Below are 27604 nucleotides of genomic sequence, written 5' to 3'. Positions count from 1 at the left end.
AATCAGGAGTCAGATGCTTAACCGACTAAGCCACGCAGGTGCTCCCAGAGGTATCTGATTATTGGGAAAGGCCGGGCCACCCCGGGTCCTGACTGTCCCACACATTCTTGCAGAGGGCGCCAGTGATGCAGGGACTCAACTGCCTTTACCCAGGCCATTTTTCAGGGTTGCATTTGCAACTAGCAACACTGAGAAACCAGGTAATGTCACCCTCGAGACAAAGAGTGATAGATATTCCAGGTCAGTGCCCATATCCTGTAATGCGACCCATCGCGCGTGTGGCCATCCATCCTGGGCCTTCTGTGGGGGGACCTGGGGTGTGGATCACTGACACAAATGAGCGCGAAGCTCTGGCTACTGCTTTGGCCATGAGTAATAAAGCTCTTCGCCTGTGATGCAGGAGTCAGGTGTCCTCTGCAGGCATCCATGGAGATTTTACAGGCAAGTTAAACTTGTGAACTTGCAAACAGGGTAAAATCCCAGATGTTTCACAGATCTGGACAATGACTTAACAATGGACACAACACGGATCTGCAGTGGAGGCAGAAAGAGACTGTCCTCTCTTGAATTCCAGTTAACCTTGCTACCTGACGGGCTTCTGGATAACCACCGAATATTCAGATTTCCAGAATTCGGAGGGTCTGCTATATGATTACAGGGAATCATCAAATCATAACCAGATTGTTAGATCGTTCTGCAATCATTTTTCTTTTCAAAGAAAAGAAACATACACCGAAGGGCATTGTTTTTCTTTCTTCTACTACCATTTTATTTAATGTCATAATTAAAACATAGCAAATCAATCGGGTTAAATCATCAAGTACTATGTTTGCCTACAAATTTCTTCTCTACTGCCTGGGAGGGAGGTACCATTATCCGGATCCACAGAAGCTCACAGAGGCTGTGCTGGGCAGTAACTATCAGAATATCAACCAGAATCTCAACCCAGGACAGCCTTACTCCAACGTCTGTGCTTTCTGCTACTGGATTCTGCCTCACCCCCAATCTTGAATATAATTTTAAAATGAGAGAAAGCTTATATTTTACGTAACATTGCCACTCTTATCTAAAAGAAAATGAATTCACATGCCCAAAGAATCAGAACTGTTCACTCATTCAATATTCCGTAAGCAAGACTGTATTCTGGTAACATGTTAATATGTTTCATCAAGAGGCTATTTTCCAGGGGCGCCTGGGTGGCACAGCAGTTAAGCCTCTGCCTTCGGCTCAGGGCGTGATCCCGGCGTTATGGGATCGAGCCCCGTATCAGGCTTCTCCGCTATGAGCCTGCTTCTTCCTCTCCCACTCCCCCTGCTGTGTTCCCTCTCTCGCTGCCTGTCTCTGTCAAATAAATAAATAAAATCTTTAAAAAAAAAAAAAAGAGGCTATTTTCCGAATTATCAGCATGATTCAAGGAATGTTATTACAAGTCTAGGTTTCAGATAATAAACCATATGTCACATGGAATTCTATTTTAGAAGAAAGTGCTGACTCAACAGTATTAGGGATGGGAGAGCTCATCATACAAAAAATATTGAAACAAGGGGGAAAGACATTTAGAAGTTTAATGGTAGATGCATCAACGTAAAAGTTGGCACTGGAAAAGAACGCATAGCCCTTAATCAGAAGGCAAAATGTTACGCATCGATTATAATTAATTATTTCTACCATGTTTATAACCCATTAAGTATTTTCTTTCAGGCTTCTTTCCCTGAGTTCCTTAATTATTGATGTATTCTGGAAAAAAAGATCCTGAAGGGATCTGAAGGGAGTGTGTGTGTGTATGTGTGTGGCTGTGCAAGTGTGTGTTTGTAACCCAGAGCCTCTGAAGAGCCAGGTCATTAGTCTCCAATCTGTGCACACAAAAGCGTGGGTCAGACAACAGTGACAAGAAGATTATAGTATGAGTGGAACTATAGAAATTCCTCTTCCCCAGGTTATCCTTAAACCTTATCGGAGGAGAAGACTGCCCGTGGGGTATGCTTACAGAGTCCAAATACTGACCCCCCCAAAATCTCCGAAGGGTTAATTTGATATGCTTACGATGCCAAATATAGCCAATAAATCTATTCTGTTTGTGGCCTCTGCTTTTTTCCTTTGTCACATCAAAAATTCTGTTAAATATTGCTATACACGCTATTCGTTCAAAGTGGGTGTGTAGGCATTGCAGATAGGAATCTAAACTTCGCCCATATTTTCGGGTTGATTTACAATTCCCAAAAGCCAAGATATTATAAGTATAATAACGAGACTCTGTATTAATCAGCTATGCACACACATTCACTAATAGTATACCTTTCTGCAATACTTTCCTTTTTCCTATGCTATGTTTGTTCTGATTGCAGAAACGTAACTTTATGTCTGTTCGATCTACTAAAAAAATTGAGCTTGTCTTTGGTACGTCCTCTCCTGAATTACATCTTCCTATTTCGCCATCTTTATTGGAGTTTACAAACGCACGTGTCCACAATGTTGGGGGAGGGGCTGCTTCTGCACCACAGATACTCGAGAAACACATGTGTGGGTAATAGCAGCTGATACATTCATCTCCAAATGACCCAGTTCCCAGTTACACTAGACTGACACCGTTCTATTTTTGTATTTGACACCTTAAGTTCTGAGAGCACGGGGGAGTCCAGAGCACTGACTAAGCCTTGGCAGGGCTCACTGGGAGTGCTAAAGGACAGGGCAGCTGGCCTCGGGGAGGCGGTGAGTCACTCAACCCCTCCTGACTTTTCCCCTCAAGCCTGATGCCCTAGGATGCTCCTGGGAGATTCAAAGGCTCCAGGCAAAATGGACTCAATGCGCAATTTCGCCTCAGGTAAAGTGTGGGAGTAGCAAATTGGAAGACTTTTTACAAGGATCCTATAAACACTGTAGTAAAAAGATAAAGACAAGGGCCTTCGCTTCTCCTCTACACCCAGGTGTCTCCCTGAGTATAAGAAGGACGTGGGATATCTGAACCCAAACGTGCATTGACTACTGTAACTGAAGCTGTCACTGACCACGACCTGGGCAGTAACGCCTTCTGAGTGAAGTCAGTGGAGCACAGTGGTTCCGAGCTCGTCTGTGGGTCAGAGTCCTAGGCTCAAGTTCTGTCACTTACATGTGCCCTTGGGTCTGTCTCCTTTCTCTCTTTTAGCCTCATGGGGCTCCTTCTCATAGGTCTGCTGTGAGGATGAAATGAGATTACACATCTAGAAAAGACCCTGTCCGGGTGCCTGGCACAAGAAAGCCATCGCTGATGGGTACCAGCAGTGGGAAGGTGCTGCTGACAAAGACAGTAACAGGAAGTGGCCACTTCTTGACTTAGGACAGGGGCTCCCGAGTCAGTCTCCTCCCGGACTCTTCTCAAAGGACAACCCACCGTCCCCAGCCCTAGGAGGTGTGAAAGGATGAAGGATGGACTGTTTTTTGGGGAGCTGATCAGTGGAAGGAGAAGGAGCAGCCCAGGGAGTTACAATATTGAGCTCTCACTACACACTTCATTTACAGTGAACACCAGACCGGTCCCTGTTTCACCTCTTACTATCTGTGTCGACTTGGGAAAGGCACTAAAGCACAGGTTCGCTGCCTCAGTGTCCTCATCTGTGACATGGGAACAGTAACAGTGACTCTTCGAGTTCTCTGCCATAGAATTGTTATGAGGATTCAATGAGACAATATAAAAAGAGCTTAGACCTGAGTCCGGCACCTAGAAAAGCATTCTGTGACGAACCATTAAAACAAAAATTTTTTTAAAAAGTACCTCTTAAAGGGGTGCCTGGGTGGCGCAGTCAGTTAAGTACCTGACTGCTGGTTTTGTTCGGCTCAGGTCATGATCTCAGGGTCGTGAGATGGAGCCCCGCGTCTGGCTCTGTGCTCAGTGCAGAGTCTGCTTGTCCCTCCCCCTCCCTCTCTGCCCTTCCCACCCCCATCCCCGTTTCTCTCTCTCAAATAAATAAATAAACCTTTAAAACAAAGAATAAACAAATAAATAATACCTCCTCAAAAATAAATAAAATAAAAATAAATAAATAAAAAGTACCTCCTAGTTTTCCCCCTTTGTCATTATCACTTGCCCTCAGTCTCCTTGGCTGCCTTTCTCTTCTCCCCAGTGTCTTAAGGTTGGGCTGCCCTAGAGACCAGTTCCTGGTCCTGTGTCCTGGCTTCTTTGATATATATTCACTCCCTTGACCATCCTATCCAGTTTCAGCGCTTCAAATGCCAGCTCTCAACTGTCTCCTGAACTCCAGACCCAGCACCCTGCCGCCTACTCATGCCTCTGCCCGTAGGTCTAATCAGCACCCCTAACTGGGCGTGCTTGTAACTGAGTCCCATCCCCTCCATCCACACCCTTCCCTTCTCACTTGAGAGGAAGTCTGTCCTCCCAGACGCTTGGACCAGAAGCCCTGGAGTCCTCTGGGATGGCTCTTTCCCTCATACCCACGTCTAACCAGGGATCCTGTAGGTTCCACCTTCAGGGTAGATTTGAGAATCTCAATCCTTCTCAGGACCGGTCTTATTGGTGACTGTACTGGCCTCCGCACTGTACTTCCCACGTCTATCCTGTCCTCTTAGCAGCCTGTTCTTTAGCGTCCAGGGTGATCCTTTTACAGCAAGGCAAAACACATCACGCTTCTGCACAGAACCCAAAGGCTTCCATTCCACTTGGAGAAGAGCCAGCCCCTACATGGGCCCATGTGGCCTTATCCTCTTGAGGACACCAGAGTCTCCCTCACCGTGTCCATCCCCATCCCTCCAGCCACACTGGCCAGGAACATACTGCCTGCATACCTTTGGTCCTATCAGCCTGGAATGTTCTTTGGCTTAGCCAATTCCTTCACCGCCCCCCCCCACAAGTCATTCTCAAATGTCATGTTTTCATTGTTGCCTTCCATGACAATTCTATTTAGAACTGCAACGCCCCCTCAGTCACTACTCTGCTTCTTGATACACAGTACCTTCCACCTCTTATATACTCTATCATTTACTCACTTAGCATGTCTAGTGTCTAGTATCTGCCATCCCCTCTGGGAGGTAAGTTCACTAAGAGGGATATTTCTGCATTTTGTTCGCTCGTGGATCTTAAGCCCCCAGAGCACTGTCTGACACACAGCAGGACTCTAATACATATTTACTAAGTGAGTATTTGCAAAATATAATCTCCTAAGGGTGGACTTAGTAACTTAAAGAGACTGATTGGCAAAGTCAGGATCTTGACACGGGCCGGAGCTCTTCCTACCACACTTTCTGCCTCCCCATATTAAGCATGTGTTCACGCATCCCACCATTTCAAGGGACACACTGCTATGCAGTCAACTAATGTCAAATTGCTGTTGGAAGGTCATCACACGAGTAGCATTTAACGAGTACATTCACTAGGTCAGAGAGTTAGACAAGTGACAAGGATGAGTGAGCTCAGTTCGTAAGTTTCCAGTAGTAAGCTTAGATCACTAAGCTGAGTTTCCTTAAATAAGGATTCCTGCATGTGGGCCAAGTGACCAAACTGGATTCTCCTCGGCCCCTGCACAATCAGGTGACACCCGGAAGCAGCATTTTCCCTAACACCATAACTCCCAAAGCTGCACCACGCCTTTGCCACTTGGCCTCCTGTGAAAGGAGTTCGTTATGATTGCCTGAAAGGGCTCGTCTCCTCTCGGTAACTGGAGACACTCTGCCGGGAGAGAGAAGCTTACTCACCAGGATGAAGACAGTAAAGAATATGACAACAATTGCAGCTGTAATGAACAGCTTTTTCCGAGGAAACACAGCAGCAGGCAGGAGAAACACAAGCGCAAAGCAGATGGCACCTCGGAGGCCTCCATAGGCAATGATGAACTGATCCTTAAAGGTCAGGGGAATCGTCCGGAACCAGTTAATGACCTGAGTCAGGACAAAGACACCTGAGAACGAAAAGCAAAACCAAAGAAAACAGACTGTGTGAGGCCAGAACGTGCAACTAGGAAGACTCATTCTCTGCGCTTCTGTGACAGGGCAACGTGTCTAATAAGCCCCACAGTCTTTCCCCTTCTCCTCTGCTCTCGGGCGTTTGTTGTTCCGGGGTCATGGGTGAAAATGTGAACTCAGGGAGGCCGAGAGAGGTCAGTGTGACTTACAGCAAAGTCATGAAGGTACCTGGGGATGAACAGAATCTGTGAGGGACTGGGGGGCGGTGGGGGACAGGGAGAGGAAGAAGATGAAGCAGTTGAAGGAGCAGCAGCCGAAGGGGGGGACGAGAAGAAGCAAGCCCCATTCTTCTCGTGAGTGTCGCCGAAGGATCCTTCGGGAAACAAGCACCATTACCCAGCGCTCGCCAGATCAGACAGAAGGCAAGAGTGAAGCACACGAAGGCCCAGTTCCACTCATGGTTCTTCCCGACGGTGGACACGCCCATGAAGATGAAGATCAAGGTCTCGCTGACGCTGCTCAGCATCTTCATGAAATACTTGATGGTCGTGTACGACTTCTGAGACACGTTTTCTTCCACGTACTTATTCATCGTCATTGCGCAAGCAGTGATTCTGCAAGGAAAGATACAGCTTCCGTTTAAACGTGACAACGATCCTAGGCAGAATAGAGGAGTCGGCACTTAAGAGCCAAGTCCGGGCTCTACCCTTCTGCTCTGCGCTGTAACATGATTGACTGATTTGTATAAGTGAATGTGATTGGCATCGCTGGGACCCCACTATCTCTGGAGGACTTCCTCGATACCTGTGGCTTGAACTTCTCGGCTCTGCCCAGCTCTGTAGTCTATGGGCGTCAGCACTGGCAAGCATCACAACAGAACGGCTCCGCAATATATTCAAAACCCGCTACCTTCCCATAAAACTGGTTTTGTCTTCGCTGTTGCTCTAGCGCCTAAAATGCTAAGGCACAGCCTTACATGCTAAACCTGAAACTACAGTCTCATTGGCCTTCTCTCCATGCCACACCTCCCCCACGCCCCCCACCCCACCATCTCATGGGTCACCCATTGCTTTCTACCCCTCGTTCTAAGTCTCTTGGACCCACTTACTCTTTCTTTATCCCAATGCCTTAGTTTCCACTTCTGGAAAATTCACAATGTATTTATAGGCTCTGAGATCACCTAAAGAAAAGACACCCTTTTTCCTGTTTCCCCCGGAATCTTCAAAACTCAGGGACCACAGACCCCTGATTTCCCCTCTGATGAGATCTATTTTCATAGAGCCCCTGCACACACTCTGGTAAGGGAAGGGCTCTGGGGCCAAGTCTGTGCTCCTAAGTTGGACATCCGAAGCTCTTTACACTCTTCACTCAGTGGATAAATCCAGTCTCACCTCCTACCCCCTCCACCTAGCATACACCATATGCCTCAACTATCTGCAATTTCCCTAACATGCCCTGCTCTTTGCTATCTTCTTGCCTTACTGTATGCATAAGCTCTTCTCTGTCTGAAATGACACTCCTGCCCACCTCAAATGCCACCTACAGAAGGAAATTCAGTATGAGCTGGGTGACGGCTCATCCAGGTTCCATCTAAAGAGACACCAATACCAGACACCAGCTGTAGCAACATTTTCCTAGATATGTCTCCTGAGGCAAGGGAAATAAAAGCAAAAAAAAAAAAAAAAAAAAAAAAGCTATTGGGACTTCATCAAAATAAAAAGTCTCTTAATAGCGAAGAAAGCAATCAACAAAACTAAAGGACAACCTACTGAATGGGAGAAGATATTTGCAAATTACATATCCAATAAAGGGTTAGTATCCAAAATATATAAAGAACGTATACAACTCAATACCCAAAAAAACAAATAATCCAATTAAAAAATGTGCACAAGACATGAACAGACATTTCTCCAAAGATGACATACAGATGGCCAATAGGCACATAAAAAGATACTCAGTGTGACTGGTGATCAGGGAAATGCAAATCAAAACCACAATGAGATACCACCTCACACCCGTCAGAATCAAAACCATAAGAAACAACAAGTGTTAATGAGGATGTGGAGAAAGGGGAACCCTCATGTACTGTTGGCAGGAATGCAACTGGTGCAGTCACTGTGGAAAATAGTATGGAGGTTCCTCAAAAAGTTAACAACAGAACTACCCTATGCTCCAGGAATTGCACTACTGGGTATTTACCCCAAAAATACAAAAACACCACTTCAAAGTGATACATGCACCCCTATGTTCATAGCAGCATAATTTACAATAGCCAAACTACAGAAGCAGCCCCAGTGTCCAGCTATAGATGAATGGATAAAGAAGATGTGGTGTATACATATGATAGAATATTACTCAGCCATAAGAAAGAATGAAATCTTGCCATTTGCAATGACATGGACTGAACTAGAGAGTATAATGCTAAGCGAAATAAGTCAGCTAGAGAACGATAAATACCATATAATTTCACTCATGTGTGGAATTTAAGAAACAAACAAGCAAAGGGTGGGGGGGAGAAAGAGACAAACCAAGAAACAGACTCTTAACTATGAGATCAAACTGGTGGTTACCAGAGGGGAGGTGGGTGGGGGGATGGGGGAAATAGGGGATGAGCATTAAAGAGTATACTTACCATGATGAAAAAAATTAAACGATAAAAAAATACAGAGACGTGGGTACGAGAAAGTACAAAAGGACTTCGTTATCAGAAGGTATTCTAGAATGAAGGAAGGCGGAATTTGAGTGAGCTGTCCGCCTTCCTCTGAGGGATCACCACGCTGCGAGCCAACTGATGGTCATGACCTGTGAAGGCCCCCACATTCTCCTAACTTCAGAGCTACAATGACCCTAAATGCACCCTGCCCCCAACCACGAATGGAGCCCTCTGTACTCTGAGAGGATTTCTGTTATTTTAGGAAACTCCTCCTACTGTGAGCACACGGACAGAAGAACACACGCCTAAGGGCTCTCTGAGTGAAGACCTAACCGGGTAATCATGAACACATTTCTTCTCAAGAAAAAGACCTGTCTCTTACACACACACAACATGCCTATTTGTGTGCCCCTGTTAAAAGAAAACAGAGACCTGCCAGGTCAGGAACAGTGCATCCGGCCACAATGTCACCGGCCCCAGAATGAGCGGGTGCGTCTTTCAGATTTATGTGAGGGAGGAATGCATAATTCACGTGGTTCCCAAAAGAAAGAGTGCCTTATTAAATAAGCTAATAAAATTCAGCAACTGCAAACACGTGGCAAGGCCTTTGACAAGCGGAGGGCTTGTATAATAACAGTCCACCTCTATGGCAGTCCATAAAGGCAGTCCACCCCTGCTCTGTGCCAGGTACTATGCAAGCACCCTGTGTGGATTAGGTCACTTCACCTCATTACAAAGCTCTGAAGCAAGTTCTGTTAGCATTCCCATTTTACAGATGAGAGAACAAAGGCAGACAGAGGCCCGCTTATTCAAGATGACACTGCTAATAAGCGGTGTTGCCAGGAGTTTTACTCAAGCCATGTGACTCAAAGCCAGCACTGCTGAGGATGGAACCCTTGCTCCGTCCAAGCTCTCAGTGAGCCCGGTCACCTCGGATGGGGAAGAAGCCTTACCCCTCTGCCCAGCTCTTGCTCATCCTTTCTCAAGCACAAGCCTGTTTGTATTGGCCTCCAATGGCTGCGGTAAGAAATTGGCCAGAACGCAGTGACAACAACACAGATTCATCGTCTTATGCTTCCAGAGGTCAGCAGTCTAAAACCACTTTCGCTGGGCTAAAATCCAGGGCTGATAGGGCTGTGTGCCTTCTGGACGTCCTAGGGGGGATTGTTCCTCACTTTTTTCTAGTCTAGAGGCTGCTCACGTGTCTCGGCTCATGAGCCTGTCACGCCAACCTCTGCCTCCTTGGCCATGTCTCTTTCTGATGGCTGACTTCTTCCTACTGTCCTCTCCTCAGAGTCCGTGTGATTTTATCCGGTGTCATCTCCCCATCTCAAGACTCTAACTTAATCGCACCTGCAACATCCCTTCTGCCATGTAAGGCAATATATTTGCAAGGAGGGTCTGTGGAGGAGAATCTTTGGGGGCCGGTATGCAGTGGATCGCGCCATTGCTGGCATTCACCTCCCTGGCATGGTGGCCACGACCAAGTGCATGTCTCCAGGTGATCGCGGCCAGAGCTGCTCAAGTGAGCTTGGCCACAGAAGCTAAGAGACACTCTGCCCCGCTGACTCGAGTCACAGGCTAGAACCTCCCCCAGCAGGTGAGAGAGACTGAGGAGAAGGGAATGGCAAGTGGCCTCTGAGTAAGCCCACGTAGGGCATCTTGCCAGCCCCCACTGCAAAAAAAACATTCATTAACTACAGCTCTGAACTTCTTCATCTTTCATATTTTGGTTTAATTTTTCTTTAACCAGACTTCAAAAAGTAAGATTTGCCTGATACAAAGTAATGGAGGCCAAAGCCTGATTAAACTGATTATGAATCTAAAGCATGATATATTTTATTTAAAAAAAAGTATATACACGGCAACACAAACTAACGAGCCTTTCTTAAATGTGATCAAGCTAAAACTTTATAACAAAAACAAATTATAATGGTCATGTTACTTCCTGAAATTCTCTAATGCTATGCAAAAGGTGCCTCCAAATGACTTTATTATGAAGCCTTTAAGCTTAGAGACAAATATAGAGAATAAACACCAAAGTACCCACTCTCCAGCTCTTTCTAATCACTTTTTTTTTTAAATAAAACATCAGCTACAGAGTTGAAATCCCTCCATTTTTCATACTACCCCTATTTCTCTCTCTCCCTCCTGGCACTGGATTTTTTTTAGTCATTCAAGAAGTGATTTTTAAAAGGCTGGAGAAAATTGCGTGTGGGACTCTGATACACATTTCCCTCTGAGATCACATTCCTGTCAGTCACCGGGCAAAATGTAAACCATACAGGTAAAGGGGAACTTTCAGTCCATTATGTGAGTGATTTAATAAAAATTCTATTCCGAAATTATTGAAACACACAGCTTTGGTGTAAAAAAAAAAATTAATGAATTTTACCTGAATGTCCACAGGATCAATTTCCATTGCTTTGTGCCCTTAATGTGACACCAGCAGTAATGCCCATGTCCACCAGACGCCTCTCTGTCACTTAAAGCTATTTCCCACCAGCACAGTGAGACACTGGAGGGAGAAGAATGGCTCCAGGGGGCACCCCAGGCCTCAGTGTCTGGTGGTGCCCTGTTCAGGAAGCCTAGGCATGTCTATGACATTGGTGCGCTCACGGGCTGGGGACCAATGTTCCAAACATCCCTGTTCTGGTCTGTCACGTACAGCTTAATGCAAAGGCCAGGAGGAGTTTTCATTGCAAAGAGGTTTTTTGTTGTGCTATACTCTTTTTTTTTTTTAAGATTTTATTTATTTATTTGACAGAGAGAGAGACAGTCAGCGAGAGAGGGAACACAAGCAGGAGGAGTGGGAGAGGAAGAAGCAGGCTCATAGCGGAGGAGCCTGATGTGGGGCTCGATCCCAGGACCCCGGGATTATGCCCTGAGCCGAAGGCAGACGCTCAACGACTGCACCACCCAGGCGCCCCTTGTTGTGCTGTACTCTGACCTGAAGTCAAAGCCCCTCACTGCAATACAAAACTACCAACTAGGGAGGCAAACGCAATCCAGTCTCCCAGAAGTAGAGAAGAACAGAAACCTTCTCTCCCTTCTGCGCAGACCATCATCTACAGCTGACAGCCTTGGCACCAAAACCTTGCTTCTTCCTCGTTTTCCTAAAAGAAGCACAAGAAACTTATGAGGTGGGAATGGTGTTGGCTGCTGCCTGACTTTCCTTGGCCTCCCCGGGTCGGAAGCGCCTGGCCAGGAGTGCCCCTGGGTACAAGGTCATGTCAAAGCATATCCCAGTGACACAGCACTTACAGGGAAGTGAGAGTTCTTCCTCCATCAGCATGGAGCCCCATAAGGATTTCAGGCCGGAAATCCATGGCTTTTCATTCTGAACATCAATGCGACAGATAATATCCACATCAAAATAATAACCGAAAGAGACTCATTACATTTTAGAAAATTCTAGCTGAATTTTTTTTAAGGTTTATTTACCTGAGAGACAGAGAAGGAGAGAGAGCACATGAGTGGGAGGGGTAAAGGCAGAGGGAGAGAGAATCTGAAGCGGACTCAGCGCTGAGCACAGAGCCCCATGACGGGCTGGATCTCATGAGCCTGAGATCACGACCTGAGCCAAAACCACGAGTCGGGTGCTCGACCAACTGTGCCACCCAGGCGCCCCTCTAGTCGAATGTCTTACTCTACAGATTCTTCAGATATAGAACTATTGGCCTTTAGCATGCAGTATGACCTTACCCTTATTAATCTGTACCACTGAGTCATCCCCTTCTTCCCATGCATGTCCCTCTTTCCTAGTCTCCATATTTGGCTAATAGGATTATGAAGAACAATTTAATATCAACCAATATTTTCTCAGCATCTACTCGGGGTCAAGTTCTGTGCTGGGGTGTAGGATGATAAAAGCGAGTAAAACACGGCTTTCTACTTTCAAGGGTTCAAAGTCTCAGAGAGAAAGGGTCACAAAGATACTATCGTGACAGAACTGTGCAAGTATCAGAAATGGGATTGGGAGCGCAGGGAAGGAAATCACTACCTCTGCCACAGAAGGGGGTCCATTTGAGCCACGTCTCCATGGCGAAGTGAGGAGCTCAGCAAGCAGGAAGAAGCCAAGAAAAAGCAGCAGCCATGTGCAAAGCCTTGAAAGAAAGAAAATAGGTTGGCCTATTTGGGCAATGGGGAATAATTCTGGTAGCCAGAGAAGAGAGGGATGATAACGTTAAGAGACAAGGATGGAAGGAGTTAGGGGCCAGATAATGACAAATGGCACTGTCATACATTATGTTCAGGAGTTTCAACCTTATTCCATAGGCTGGAGGGGAAAAGTGAGAGATTATATCTGTGATCATATAATTAACACCTATTTCCCCAACACAACTGGGAGTTTCATGAGGAAAAAAAAAAATGTCCTCCATGTTTAGCAGAGTGTCCAGCAGGTCATTAACGTGTTTCGAATCAATGACCTCATGGATAAATTGTTCACAGGGACAGCGGTGTGGTGTGGACAGATTCTCTGTTTTAGAAAGAGAACTCTGAAGGAAATATGGAGAAAGGATTTGGAGGGACATGAACCTAGAGGCTGGACTCATTTCCTGCAGTGGTCTGTCATTTGGTTTGCAAAATCCATGGTGGCACCTACCTGGGCCATACAACATCCCCAAATGTGTCTGTGTTCTTGACAGGTATTGCTTCCACTCTGTGGGGCCACATGGAGGTAAGGTATGTATAGAAGTCACTGGTGCTTTCTGCTTTGTTAGTACCTTACCTCACGTTACGTTTGGACATAAATGTATGGCGATTATCACCAACTTAGAGACTGAGAAGCTGAAGCCCTACAATTAGTGGTTTTCACAGTCACCAGCAATTGAGGTTTTCTTCATCACTACCTCATGCTAAATACAGCACACAAGAAATCCGTGCCAGCTGATACTATGTCACCAGAGTCTTCCGGGGGAAGAACAGACTTCGTATTTGACTATTTCTAAAGAGAAAAATTCCACAAAGACTTTTCTCTGTTCTGTAACTCCAACTTAGCAGTCCAGAAAGCCATTCTCCCACGGATGTTCAGTTCCTTCTACCAGAATGTATGCTTTGACAGAGCAGGGCTAGCGTTCAGCCATGCTTACTGCGGTTGCCTGCATGTCACGGTACCGAGATGCATGGTCAAACAATACTGGCTGAGATTAGTTTAATGAAGGTCCAGAACCTTTCATTTAGATGGCTGTGATCTGTAGAATCAAAAGGACCAGCATCGATCCTGAAGGCAGGTGGAGACAGCGGATTTGTGCTTGTGAAGATAAAAAATATATATCCTGTCTGGGTGTATGTACACAGGGTGACGCCATGCCTCAGTGAGCTCAGTTTCTAAGTACAAGGGCTTTCATTTTTTTAAGGGGCGGTCAATTCTCTAATTTCCATTCCCAGATTAGGAGACATTTTCTGTAATCTGAATGGCTCAGAATTTGAGTTAAACAGATACGAAGAATGTTGCAAAATTCTTTTGCTCCCATTCTACCTCTTTAGTGTGAACTGAAAAAGTATGGATCCAATTGTAGACAAATACAGTCCAGATAGTAGCTGTATATTCTCAATAAAGACTTTTCCAGATATGAAAGCATACTCCACTAGTCAGTGTCAAACATTAGTAATGTCAAAGGACAATTAAAAAGCTTTCTCTGTATTGATTAAAGGCGGGTCTTGTGGTTACTCAGGGTGAATTGCATGCTCTCAGAGTAAAGTATTCCCTCATGTGAGATAAATTAATTATTCCAGGGCATGAATTTACCATATAATGGATTGCCTCTTCTAGGAAACCTAACAACCAAGAAGAGAGTGAGTTTGACATACGAGAAAACGTGAACAAAATTTGTTTTTATTTTGTTTTGTTTGGTTTTGTTTTGTTTTTTTGAGAGAGAGCGAGAGAGTGCCAGCAGGGTGGAGGCAGGGGCAGAGGGAGAGAGGGAATCTTAAGGAGGCTCCACGTCCAGCACAGAGCCCGATACCGGGCTGGATCTCACAACCCATCCCTGATATCATGACCTGAGCCAAAATCAAGAGTTGGATGCTTAACCGACTGAGCCACCCAGGAGCCTCCAAGATTTGTTTTAAGAGAGGATCCAAGCATAAAAACGGAACCACCTTTCTTAAAATACCAAAAAAAAAAAAAAAAGTAAACTTAAAACTATTATAAATGCCTGATTATTCATAAAGCCTTGTTCATTTCATGGATTTTCCACATCTTTTGGTCTATTCTCCTTTAGAGGCTTTCAACTCAATTCAACTAATGTTTATAGGTCATTCACTGACACAGAGCAGTCATGATTTTGTGGAAAGAACACAAAATCACAATCCACTGTCAATAGTGTAATGACACACAAAGCATCAAGGGACCCACAGAGTCCACTGACTCGAGTGGAAGAGTGTTGGCAAAGACCTTGTGCTTCTTTTGTAAAAGTATGGCTTTTCTATAACTACTAGAAATCCTTGGAAAAATGCAAATGCCTGGGCCCCATCCCAGACCTATGGAATCAGAACCTCTGTCTGGGGCCTGGGGTTCTGTATATGTAAACAACATTTCTGGGTGATTCCTAAACACCGCCAAGGTCAAGGAAAGCAAGAGGGGTTATAGGCAGAGTTCAGGGGAGCAAGAGTGAATGAGGGAAAAGAGTTGAAACTTGAATCATTTTGTTAACAATTTTATTAAAGTCTGAAAAGAAGGGCCAACATGAGATGTGAGAACTGAATTATACTTTGCCACATATTTTCTCCTTCCCTTCTCCCCATTTCCATTCCTTGGTTCTGGGACCAGGTTCTATCTTCTCTTGCCTGGACACATTCCTTTCCTGGCATGTCTCCACCTAGGCACCTTCACCCTGTTGCCAGTGGCTCTTCCCTCTCCTGCTGCCCAGACAGCGATTCCCCAGTCCCGGGGGCATCCAAAAAGCCTGAGGCCATGACTGCCAGCTGTTCCCCCAGAGTGCTATGGAAACACTATCAGTTTTCTGTGCGATGGCATAAGCAAGCTTTGGAAGCACTCCAATCTTCACTGAGAAACAGATACACAATGGTGTCACCTCTTGGCTCAAAGCTTCCTAAGTTCCCGACTGCCTACAGGACAGAACAGGACAAGACCAACCGTCTACCACCTTTCTCACCACCCTGCGGTTTGGCACCCTGGAAGCAGCAGAGCTTTTCACCTTCAGCCCTCGGCCACAGGCCCCCCTCGAGGCACAGCGCTCTTCTCTTCATCCCTGAAGCTTCGTCTCAGTCTATCACCAGTCCAACCCTCACTCTACTACAAAGTACTTAACTTTCCTTGATAACTTGTAGTCAACACAGACCGCGAGGCAGGTCTCACTCCAAGTAAATGTAACTTGACTGCCTTTTTTCAGTACTTCTCAGGCTGCGGGGCTGGTCACGTGACATAGTCTGATCCAATCACAGGTCTTCAAATCCCTGAGCCAATCACAATCCTTCCTTTGAAATTTCTTCTTGACCGGAGCTGGCAGAGTGGAACTCACTGTACTCTTTAGGGACAAGAATCACAGAGCTCTAAAGCCCAATCTGTCTGCGACCCTTGTCTGATGTTTCAGAGATGGCTGCGCTAACAGAAGGAAGCCATCGCAGAGAGGAGGATGAGACACACAGAGAGAGAAAGGGAGCTGGAAAATGCTCCTTTAAACAGGAAGCTCGGGACCAAGAGTAACCTAGTGATGCAATGACATAATCATTTCTACATAAACACAAAGAATAGTTAAGAAACAGTCAAAAGGGCAAAACAAGAGCAAAACCAGTATTATTCAGTTACTGGTTATTATCTAGAACCTCCGTTCTTCAAAGAGATCTCAGGGAAGGGTTTCTTAATTCAGAAGCAAACTGTTAAAGTTTCATGTAATTTATTTATTTATTTATTTATTTATTAAAGATTTTATTTATTTATTTATTTATTCGACAGAGATAGAGACAGCCAGCGAGAGAGGGAACACAAGCAGGGGGAGTGGGAGAGGAAGAAGCAGGCTCCCAGCGGAGGAGGCTGATGTGGGGCTCGATCGCATAACGCCGGGATCACGCCCTGAGCCGAAGGCAGACGCTTAACCGCTGTGCCACCCAGGCGCCCCTCATGTAATTTAAATTTAGCAGGCAAACACCAAATACGTTCCCTAGAATAAAAGTGCTTGAAAATGACACACTTAAGGAGACACCAAAGCCCTTCGGTAAGGAAGGCCCCAAATTATATCGTTTGATTCATTTGTTCTTAAAAAGAAATCCCTAAAATGCATTTCACAAAATGAAACACTCTTAGAGAGAGAAAAAGAGAGAGACAGAGACAGAGAGGGAGGAGGGGGGAGGGGCAGAGGGAAAGGGAGAAAGTGAATCTTAAGCAGGCTCCATGCTCGGCACAGAGCCCAACCTGGGGCTCGATCTCACGACCCTGAGATCATGACCTGAGCTGAAATCAAGAGTCGAACACTAAACTGACTGAGCCACCCAGGTGCCCCAAAATGAAACTCTCTTATGGAGGCATTTATTTTGACAGCTCTTTTTAATTTTTATACTGTTTACAGGAACTACTACAAAATATCCTATATGCTATTTCCTGCATTCTTACCATACCTGGAAATACCTAATTACCAACTGTATGACTGAATCACATACCACTCATGTAGTTGAGAATTCATGGACCGTATGAATGATAGTCCCCATTCAGATGATTATGACAATGTTTTTAATGTTCTTTTACTTATAAGAAGATGAGGCACGAAAATATATTATTTTGAACACTGAATAATTTCAGTTTGTGAAAAATATAAACTACCCAACCCCAGAGAATCTGTTTTAGTGGACTTTGCTCATTCCTACACTATGACAACTTTTTCTCAGGGAGAGTCCTGTCCCTCAGCCAGGTTTTAAAGGGTTTAAATCAAAACCCCTGAATGTGGACCTGGGGTAACGTTTTTCCTCTGTTCCCGGTGGCTTCTGCCCCTCCCTTCATTGATTCTTCCCTTGCTTTCCAGACTCCCCTACTCTGAAAGAAATATTCTTTATAAACAGCATGATTAACATGGATGAAGGGAATGCATTTCTGTTCTGATTTTTTCTCCATTTTTCATGCCCTGATTTTTTTCTTTTACTTCACCAGAGGGAAGAAAATGTATTGCAACAAGTCTTCAAATATCCAAATAGCAGAAACCTAATGGTGAGCACTAGAGAACAATGCTCACAGAAATACAATACAAGCCGTATTTGTATTTTTAAACTTCCTACTAGTCATGATTAAAAGTGTAAAAAGAAACTGCCGAGTTTAATTTTCATAATATATTCATTTAACTCAAGAAAGCTAATATATTGTCAGGACAACATAGAATCAATATTAAAATCATTAATGGGAGTTTCTACAGTCTTTTTCTACTAAATCTTAAAAATCTGATGTGTATTGTAAACTTAGAGTGCCTTTCAATTTAGACTAGCCACATTTTAAGTACTCAAAAAACTCCATGTTGATGGTCACCATGCTGGACAGCACCCAGGGAAAAAGTGACAGGCCACTGGTTTTGCTCCTTCTTCAGAAAACCCAAGCAAATGCTAACGTTCATCAACTGAACCTATTTAATTAAACAGTTAAACCATAAAAATAAATACAAGTAATTTCATGAATCACTTACACTACTCTGGACAAGCACTGCACGATCTCACTCCTGTGGGGGATCTAAAAAAACGAAGTCATGGGGCACCCGGGTGGCTCAGTCGGTTAAGTGTCTGCCTTCAGTTTGGGTCATGATCCCAGGGTCCTGGGACTGAGCCTTGCACTGAGCCTTACTCAGTGGGGAACCTGCTTCTCCCTCTCCCTCTGCCTGCCGCTCTCCCTGCTTATGCGCGCTCGCGCTCTCTCAAATAAAAAAAAAAGACCTTTAAAAAAACCCACCAAAGTCATAGGGGCACCTGGGTGGCTCAGTCGATGAAGCGTCCAACTCTTGGTGTTGGCTCATGTCATGATCTCGGGGTCATGAGACTGAGCCCCGTGTCAGGCTCCATGCTCAGTGCAGAGTCTGCTTGTCCCTCTCCCTCTGTTCCTCCCCCTGCTCTTTCTCTCTCTCAAATAAATAAATTAAATTTTTAAAAGAAAAGAAAACAAAGTCATAGAAACAGAAAGTAGACTGGTAGTTATCAGGGGCAGAGAGCAGGGGAGGCTCGTGGAGGGGAGCGGGGGAGGTAAATGGGTAAAGGTGGCCAAGTGTACAAGCTTCCCCTGTAAGATGAATAAATTATGGGATTTAATGTACATTACGGTGACTATAGTCCATAATATGGTATTGCATACTTGAAAGTTGCTAAGAGAATAGATCTTAAAAGTTCTCACCACACACACACACACACACACACACACGGGTCACTACGTGAGGTGATGGATATGTTAACTAATCTAATTATGATAATCATTTTGCAGTATACACATATATTAAGTCACCATGTTGTACAACTTAAACTTACACATATCAATTATGGGGCGCCTGGGTAGCGCAGTCGTTAAGCGTCTGCCTTCGGCTCAGGGCGTGATCCCGACGATCTGGGATCGAGCCCCACATCAGGCTCCTCCGCTGGGAGCCTGCTTCTTTCTCTCCCACTCCCCCTGCTTGTGTTCCCTCTCTCGCTGGCTGTCTCTATCTCTGTCAAATAAATAAATAAAATCTTTAAAAAAAAAAAAACTTACACATGTCAATTATAAAGCTAGGGGGTCAAGTTTATAATTTCAAATTCCCTTCCGCCTTTTCTAGTTTTACCTTGCAATTCAGGCAAAGTTGTACAAAAGGAAATAAAAGACATGTGAGTGGTAATAAACAATAATAAGCTTTTAATTTGTTTGTTTTTACTGTTTCCTGAATGTGCCCAGAAAATGAAGGGAGTTATGATTTATTTTCTCATTATTTAACTAATTTCCTGCCTCATTTTACTCTATCCTCCCAAACCCCCACGATTTAGCCTTTGTGTCTGAGGTGGTCGTATGAGATTTTAAAGAGGTCAGTTTGGCCAGCCAGAGTCATAAGTGAAGGAATACACCAAAATCAAAAGTAAAGCTCTGATTTGCCAAGGCAATAGAAGGTATAATGGGCCAATGAAAAGAGCAGAGGTCACAGAACCAGAGATCTAAGGCTACCATCCTGGTCCCCTCTGTCCTCCCCTCCGAACTCTCTACTCTCCCTGCTCTTCTTCATAATCCAAAGGGTTGCCATTGAGGGTCAAGTGGCACCGTGTGTTCGAAGGTGTGTTATAAACATGATGCTGTTTCTGAGGGTAGAGCATGACGGGGTGTGGATTAACATAGCACAACAGCAAAGTACAGGCTGAGCTTCTTCCCACTTCACCTCCACTCCCACTCCACTCTCTCCTTCCCCCAATAAAGGAGCCCCCATTACCAATGCCATGTGCTGCTCTTGAGAAAACAGACCCCGTCACCTGGAGCAATGAAGGATATTAGGACTGAAGGCTCTTCCTCAAAGTGTGCTCACTGAAACCCCAAGCGTTAAAGTCTAAATACTTTTCATTTCAGTAGGTTAGATGGGTAGGTGTGTTTTTTTGGAATGAGGACATGGCAAATGTAACCAAGGATGGATGCTTGTTAACTATGTATAAAGATTTGTATCGTAGGCCTGCTTATTCAGCTGAGAGATGGTTTGTGTAAATTTGAGGTATAGATTAGAGCCCTAGGACAAGAATTAAAAGTTGTTTGGGTTTCTGTTGTTGTTGTTTTAGGCTCATTCACAATCACCCGTGTGTTAAGTGTTGCTATCTGTCATGAACCTGCCAATCTGTACATGGCAAACAGCTGACATCATACAAAAAACTAAGATACACTGGACTGTACCTGATGAATCTGAAATGAGTGCTGAAGAAGGGTGGTGGCCGACATCACCAATGCCTCATTCTTACTGTGCAGCCCATGTCAGGTGCACCAAAGCATTCCCGGGGACTGCCCTTTAGAGCAGTGCTGATAGCAGTGAGGCATTTTGGAGACTCAGAGGGAAGCCTGTCATAGAGGCCAGAGCTGGCACCTGCCTTAGAAACTGTTAGAAGCTTTATTAGTTACATTTTGGATCTTTGTAATAATTGATATAGAACAGAGTACCTCTCTGTTCATTTGGCTGATGCTGTTAGAAATAAGATTATACCTTGCTTATTTAGATTAAGTTTCTGTCCATCTCTATGCCCCAGAATGTTAGAATGTTACAGGCTCTAAAGAGCTAGAGGAAAACAGAGCTTAGGCAGGAAGGAGGTGGAAGTACATGTAGGTTGCAATACGCGTGCGTGGAAGCCACACGGCACCAGGACCTGGGCCCATCCCTTAGAGCATCTCCCACGCATTCTTTACCTGTCCTGCTTCACGACCTCCAGCTGGCCTGCACTGAAGCTAACGACTGACTTTCGAGCGTTGGCTGCAGGATAAGCCAATTCTTATACACCACACACAGTCCTTAAAGGCCATTTCTTCTTTGCATGTGTGCAGGGGAAAGTATGCGTGTTGCAGACGGGAGTGTATTTGAAGTTTGAAGTTCACACTAGAAATAAGATGTGATCTGCTTGCTATCTGTTTAGACAGGCTTTAAGATCAACTGGATTTGCACGGAGGCCAAGCCAGCGAGTGCGTAATAGCCGACAACTTGCGGGCAGACAAGTATTTATCCAGATTGCATTATCCAGATCGATTTGTTAAAGCTCCAGGTCACATTATTACACTAAGAAAAATGTTCAGTAAACATGAGACGGGTCAGGGAAAAAATGAATAAAAGAAGCCTGTCTTACACATACACACATGTAAATATACATATATCTGTACATACATAAGATGCTCTGTATAAGGTTTTATGAATGTCCTGCAATGTCACGTGTTCATTTTTTTTCCGTATTTGGAGAAGACCAGAACATGTGAACATTCTGGCAGTCCAGTGATTTCATTTGACTCTATCCTAAAGATGTGGTCTCCTGAATGCTACCAATGGTGGGCCAATCAAGAGGAATCAGGAGAGAATCTTCAAAATGGCAAACAAAGGCATGTTTTCCTATCTTTCTCAAAGTTTGAAATAGGTGACAATTACGGGGACTCGTCGGTGTTTAATCTCTGAGCCTTTTTCTGAAACTGAGAGTCAGATGCTCAACCCACTGAGCCACCCAGGTGCCCCTCCAAATAGCTTTTAGAAGGCAGAGGAGGAGAAAGCAGATAGAACGCCACCTCGTATTAGTTCCCTTACTTGTTGTCGGTGAAAGTGACATCACACCACAATTCCATGACACAAAACAAACAGCTGCAAGAGGGGCTTTGTCAATGTCCGAGGTACATCACTTCCAACATCTCTGCAAAGAAACCAAGATGCTGAAATCCTGCCCAGAGCTTTCCCACCTAAAGGACTGACTACATTTGGTACCCAGACCCAACTCTTCCATTCTGCGGAAGGATGTTTCTTTTTAACCAGACTTTCGTGTTAACTTCCTGCTCATCGAGTGATCTCAACCTAGGACAGGCTGCCTCAGAGCCTGCCCAAGACAAAGCTGAGGCACAGAGGGTTGTAGGATCTGAAAGGCAATCGAAGGGGAGGGGAGAGGAAGGAGAGATGGGTGGAAGGAAAGAGGAGAGGGAGACAAGGAGGAGAGCTGGCAAAACTCACGCAGGACGGTGTCACGTCGCTGCACCGTTCTACGGATACTGAGGGCGGCTTTAACCTTCCTGCTCCCTGGCTGCCTAACCTCAGTGCCTCTTTTCCTTTCTGTGTGGCCGCCCACTTCTCTTAAACAAACAAGGCAAATTACTGAGCATGCTCGGCACGTCATATGCCTTCCCTCCCATTAACCCTAAAATTTGTTTTTAAGTGGCAAAAGAGTGTAATTAGCATGAAGTATGAAAGGAATTCCTAAACTCGGTGCAATTTAAATACGGAAAAAATCACTAGTTCTATAAAAGAAGTGCACATGGGTGTGCAATTTTAATTGCATCATTATAGTGGGTCCTCTAGACCAACATCCCAAGGTAAGGACGGTACTTGCTATGTGGAGCGCACACGGCGCACTTTTCAAAGGGGGAGGGGTCACGCGCATCCATGATGTGCATCATACAGAAGCATCCATCACACGTGGGCGGGTTCTGAATCGCATACAAATCACCACACATTAGGAAACAGGGTCTTACTTCTGAGAACAAACACACTCCAACGTCAACCTGCCCCTGCACTGTCTATCATAGAGCAATGGTGTGCACGGTCATTCCAATTCCAACGTCAACCTGCCCCTGCATTGGCTATCATAGAGTAATGGTGTGCAGGGTCATTCCAATGTCAATCTGTCCCCGCATTGGCTATCATAAGGCAATGGTGTGCACGGTCATTCCAACGTCAACCCGCTCCTGCACTGGCTATCATAGGGCAATGGTGTGCACGGTCATTCCAACATCAACCTGTCTCTGCATTGGCTATCATAGGGCAATGGTGTGCACGGTCATTCCAACGTCAACCTGTCCCTGCATTGGCTATCATAGGGCAATGGTGTGCACGGTCATTCCCATGTCAACCTGCCCCTGCATTGGCTATCATAGGACAATGGTGTGCATGGTCATTCCAATGTCAACCTGTCCCTGCATTGGCTATCATAAGGCAATGGTGTGCACGGTCATTCCAACGTCAATCTGTCCCTGCATTGGCTATCATAAGGTAATGGTGTGCACGGTCATTCCAGAGCCAGAAATGTTTAAACCTCCTATATTATCTTATTTAAGAGCTAATTTATGATTTTAGCACACTCTGTGCAATGACATTAGTCTAAATGTAATAAAGGACCTTTCTGGGCACTAAGCTGTAAAATAAACACTTACTTTGAAGCTGGAAACAGAGGTTATGTTTTTCTTCCACCAACAAACCACGCAGAGAATTACCTGTGCTTTTTGCCAGGAATACGGTGTCCTCTTTGTCCCTTATTTCCTAATTCCCAGAGCAAGGAAACCCATAATCCTGTCTTCACAGGGGATCAGGGCCTTGATGCAGCACCGACTCCCACCTCACGGACATTTCTAAGCAGGACACACCGACAACCGCCACCCCTTCCAGCACTTTAACTATCCCCCCGGATTCTGGATCTTCCCATCCCAGTTCCTGCCCCTGAACACCAGGCCAATCAACAAACATACTGAAACAACTGTGTGGGCGTTCTAGAACTTTCCTTATGCACGTGGTCGGAAGAGATTCAAGGCTCTTCCCCCAACTGCTGTTAGAATATTGCTGGAACACCAGACACAGAGTCCTACCCCCATCATTCTTGAGAGACCTTGTAACTCGCTGATCACACACTTTCAATGACACTGGTCAAAGAACAGCGAGGAAACTGGAAGTCATACAGATGATATGAATAGCAACCAGGAAGATACAGAACATCTCATTACCGGGTCAAACCGGATTAATATGTTGCTTTATTTAGGTTCCCCGTGAAACAGAAAACCACACAACCTTTAACTCGTGGCTTGCATTATAATGGGTCCCACTCTCCTCGGGGAGAGGCACCGGACCTCCCCCACCACAAGTCTAATCTGCTCCCGATACAAAAGCGGTGACATGAGGTGAAAAACAAATAGCCCTTAATCAAAGCAACACCTGAATCAGGCTGCACGAGAAAACCTCAAGAACCAGACCTATGTTACCACACCACAACATGAAATGTCGCGGGCCCTCGCATAGAGCCCAGAACCTATCAACCTGTAAATAAGTGTCTGTCAAAATGAAAACTTATAAAGGCTTTCCGTTACTAAGTATTTCTCACCAGCCCTATACGGGGTGTGACCATAATAAAACAGGCTTGTTTTTGGAAGCTGGGTTACAAGAACATCCGCGCCCAATAAGGAGCCTCCTTCTAAGTGACCTTCAGAAGCTAGGATCAGATCCAAAGCATCCCCCTTCAGCCCATCTGCAGAATGTCTTGAGGACGTCCTTCCAAATCTGTTAGTGAATGATATGCTCTAACCGTATATGTAACAAAGAATGTCTTGCTTTAGACATTTCCTGCTTCATAATCATGCTGCTTTATTTAAAAAACTAAGTCAGAATGACATGATGACATGCCTTACTCATTGCATTTTGCTTTGAATGGCTTAATGCCATTACTTCAAATCAAATCGAGCATACCCAGTGAAGGTTCCCTACCACGAATGTCATTCCAGTGAATACCCGTCAGCAGTTCCAGAACTCCGGCTGCACTTTAGGTGAGATGACCTTGCTGGAGTCGGTGCAGAGCCTCCCACACGGACTACCCTGAGTGGGCATCGAACTCAGAAAATTCTTGGTGCCTGACAATCGACCCCAACAGTTTACTGTCATATTTCATACGAGACCCCAGAGATGATTCTTTAGTTTTCCATTCTAGCACCAGATCGCTTTAGTATAAATTTGGCTGAATATCTTCACTTCTTTCAAATGAAGAGTCAGGAAAATCCATTTTTAATTTCTCTGAGAAGAAGTCAAGGAAACCTCTTTTATGAAACTGATGCGACCTTCGCATCTTGGCTTAGAATACACAAACCAAATGAAATGTCCTCACAAGAAGTGCTTTTAACAAAGAGGTGAATACTTACGCCATGATACCTGAGAGGTGAAACATTTCGGCTGTTATGTAGGACAAATAACTGTACAGGAAGACAAAGAGTGGCTCAATCACTCGGATGTTATGCGTGAACCGCGTAGTAAATGCCGCTATAAATCCCAGGAAGATGCCAATGAGCACCCCGCCAATTGCCACAACAAAGAAGTTTGCAATTCCAGCAAACACGTCAATGGTCTCGATGGTCTTCATCTGGCAAAAAGACTTGAACAAGTTGTACAGGACCTGTGGGAGAAAGAGAGGGCATGGTCAAGACCCCTTCCAGCGTCCCCGTTTTCACTGCGGCCACAGAAAAATCTACCCGGCCTCCTAACAAAGACATTTCTTCTGGGCCCCCAAGTTGATGACCAGTGGCAATAGCTGTCTTGCTCCCTCTCAGGTTTTAATATGATATTGAATAGCTTTGAACAAAAAGCGACGAGAAACGTGGGGCATCCAGAAAGCTCTTTCTGAAAGCGAGGGAGAGGAGGCTTCACGATTATGATGCCACTTACCCCTGAAACGTTATTTTTAAGATACCATCTAGAAGATAACCTTAAAAGACAGGCCCTGCTTGTGTTACCGACGCTGGGGAAGGAGGAGGTCCCAGAGAGAGCTGGGGCGTGCCGCTGTGACGTCAGTTACTTTGCAAGGCTCTCTGCTGGGGTCGTGCCATGGAAAGGGGCCCCATCAGCACAGGTAACCCACCCGAAGTTATCTTCCTCCCAGGGCACTGAAGCCCTCCCCCTTCCCCCCAGCCCCCCCACACATCTGCTACTACATGAGACCTGAAGGAACTTCCTTAAAGCAAAGAGGCAGCCACCTGTGTTGTGTGTGTGCGTGCGTGTGTGTTGTGTGTATATGTGCTGCAATTTCATACGTATGTTGTCCCTTTTCTAAAGGAATGAGTCCCCACGACTGCTTGGTTTCTGAAACAGCCACACAGTCTTCTCATAATCTTAGTTTAATTAAGCTCCAAAAATGCTCGGCACTCTACGTCTGCTGGGAATCTGCTTGCAAATGGGTTTCTAAGGACCCCTAGGCCCAGTGAGACAGGAAGTGATGGCTGGTTCCCTACCACATTTTTCACAAAGCCAGCAAGGAAACTAGGAGTCCAGCAGGTGCCCTGCTTCTTCTCACTGTGTTATTTACAGCCAGAAGGTCCAGGAAAGCTGGCTGTCAGGACACTGGGATGAAGGCCTTTTACGGTACAGGCCATGCTATGCCCTTATTTGGTTTCTGAGAAGCTAAAACTGAACCCCTTTGTCCATGGTCACACAAAATGTCAGATGTGATACGAGAATCCGGGTTTCCTGACCTTCTGGGTAAATTTTTCAAGGTTCAAGCATGGAGAGTGAGTCAGGTTCTGAGCCTACTAGCCAGCGTGGGATCTGGCGAAAGTCGATTGCTCTCTTGGCCTCCCTGAAGGTCTGTCAGAGCCCACGACCCCTGCTGGTTTTGTGTCATTTTTCCCTCTTTTCTGCTGGATCGTAAATTCCTTGTGGTCAAGGTTCATTCCTTATTATGATGTGTTTTTTCCAAGCTGCCTGGGAGAAGACAATGAAGGTCTGCTGGCTTTGAAGAAAGCAGTGGATTAGGACTGAGAAATGAATGAGCTTTTCTTTTCTCATAATCGTAGGATGACATTCAAGAGCATTTGGTCTTGTATCACCAGGAGATGACTTGAGTAAGAAGGGGGGAAAAAGCAATTCCTTGTCCTGAGGATTTAGATATGTGGAGAGTACCATCATTTGCTAGAAAAGAAACTGAGTTCCAGCAGCAGCCGCTTCCCACTTCCAACCAGAGGCCTGCTGCACGAGGGACTCCGTCAGCAGCCACACGCCGCAGTCGCTTCCGGAGATGGCACCAGAGATGTGCTATATATACTCCTTGTCTCCAAAGAGCCAAGGCCGAAGACGGACGGTCACCTGCTGCCAGAGGAGAGAAGCAGGCCTCCCCGCCAGCCTCTCTGCACAGACAGCCTCCCTCCCCCCAGGCCACTTGGTCACTGCAGTTCTGTCCCTAGACTCCCAGGCTTCTGCCCTCCCTGACTCCCGCCTACACCAGCAAATCTCAGCTCGCCCTTGCCCAAATGTCCCCTACGGCCAACACAAGACTCACTTCCTTTAAATACTGCTCTTCCATTTGTCACTTTCAAATTTAAAATCCTTGACTTTGGAAAGGCTCAATACACCTGGTTTTTGTTGTTGTTGTTGTTGTTGTTGTTGTTGTTGTTGTTGTTTGGGGGGTTTTTTGTTTTGGTTTGGTTTTTGGTTTGTTCATTTTGTTTTTACCGCTTTCCAGCACCCTTCAGTCTGGGAGAGGGTCTCATCGCAGCTCCACAAAACATCGCGTAATTCGCCACTGCCCTTGCTTTCTTTCTTGTGGTTGCTCTTGGCAGGAACCCAGCCCCTAAGCCCAGGGAAACTTTATCCATCTTCCAGGGCCCAGCTGAAGCCGCTGCTCCTCTCAAGAGAATACCTGAACTCCTAC

General features: G+C 45.4%; 1 protein-coding gene across 1 annotated transcript in view; it reads right to left on the bottom strand.

Annotated features, from left to right (window-relative positions):
* Positions 1-27604, bottom strand: part of SLC9A2 (solute carrier family 9 member A2) — a 94317-nt gene that overhangs the window by 27131 nt on the left and 39582 nt on the right. Inside the window, exons 3-5 of the mRNA XM_008699138.2 lie at positions 25107-25357; positions 6286-6503; positions 5683-5885 (exon numbers count right to left, since the gene is read on the bottom strand). Of these exons, the coding sequence (XP_008697360.2) occupies positions 5683-5885; positions 6286-6503; positions 25107-25357 (672 nt within the window). The remainder of the gene's footprint in view (positions 1-5682; positions 5886-6285; positions 6504-25106; positions 25358-27604) is intronic.

Source organism: Ursus maritimus, unplaced genomic scaffold, assembly GCF_017311325.1.
Source record: "Ursus maritimus isolate PB19 unplaced genomic scaffold, ASM1731132v1 scaffold_6, whole genome shotgun sequence".
NCBI classification, from domain to species: domain Eukaryota; kingdom Metazoa; phylum Chordata; class Mammalia; order Carnivora; family Ursidae; genus Ursus; species Ursus maritimus.
This window is presented reverse-complemented; position numbering and strand designations above follow the sequence as displayed.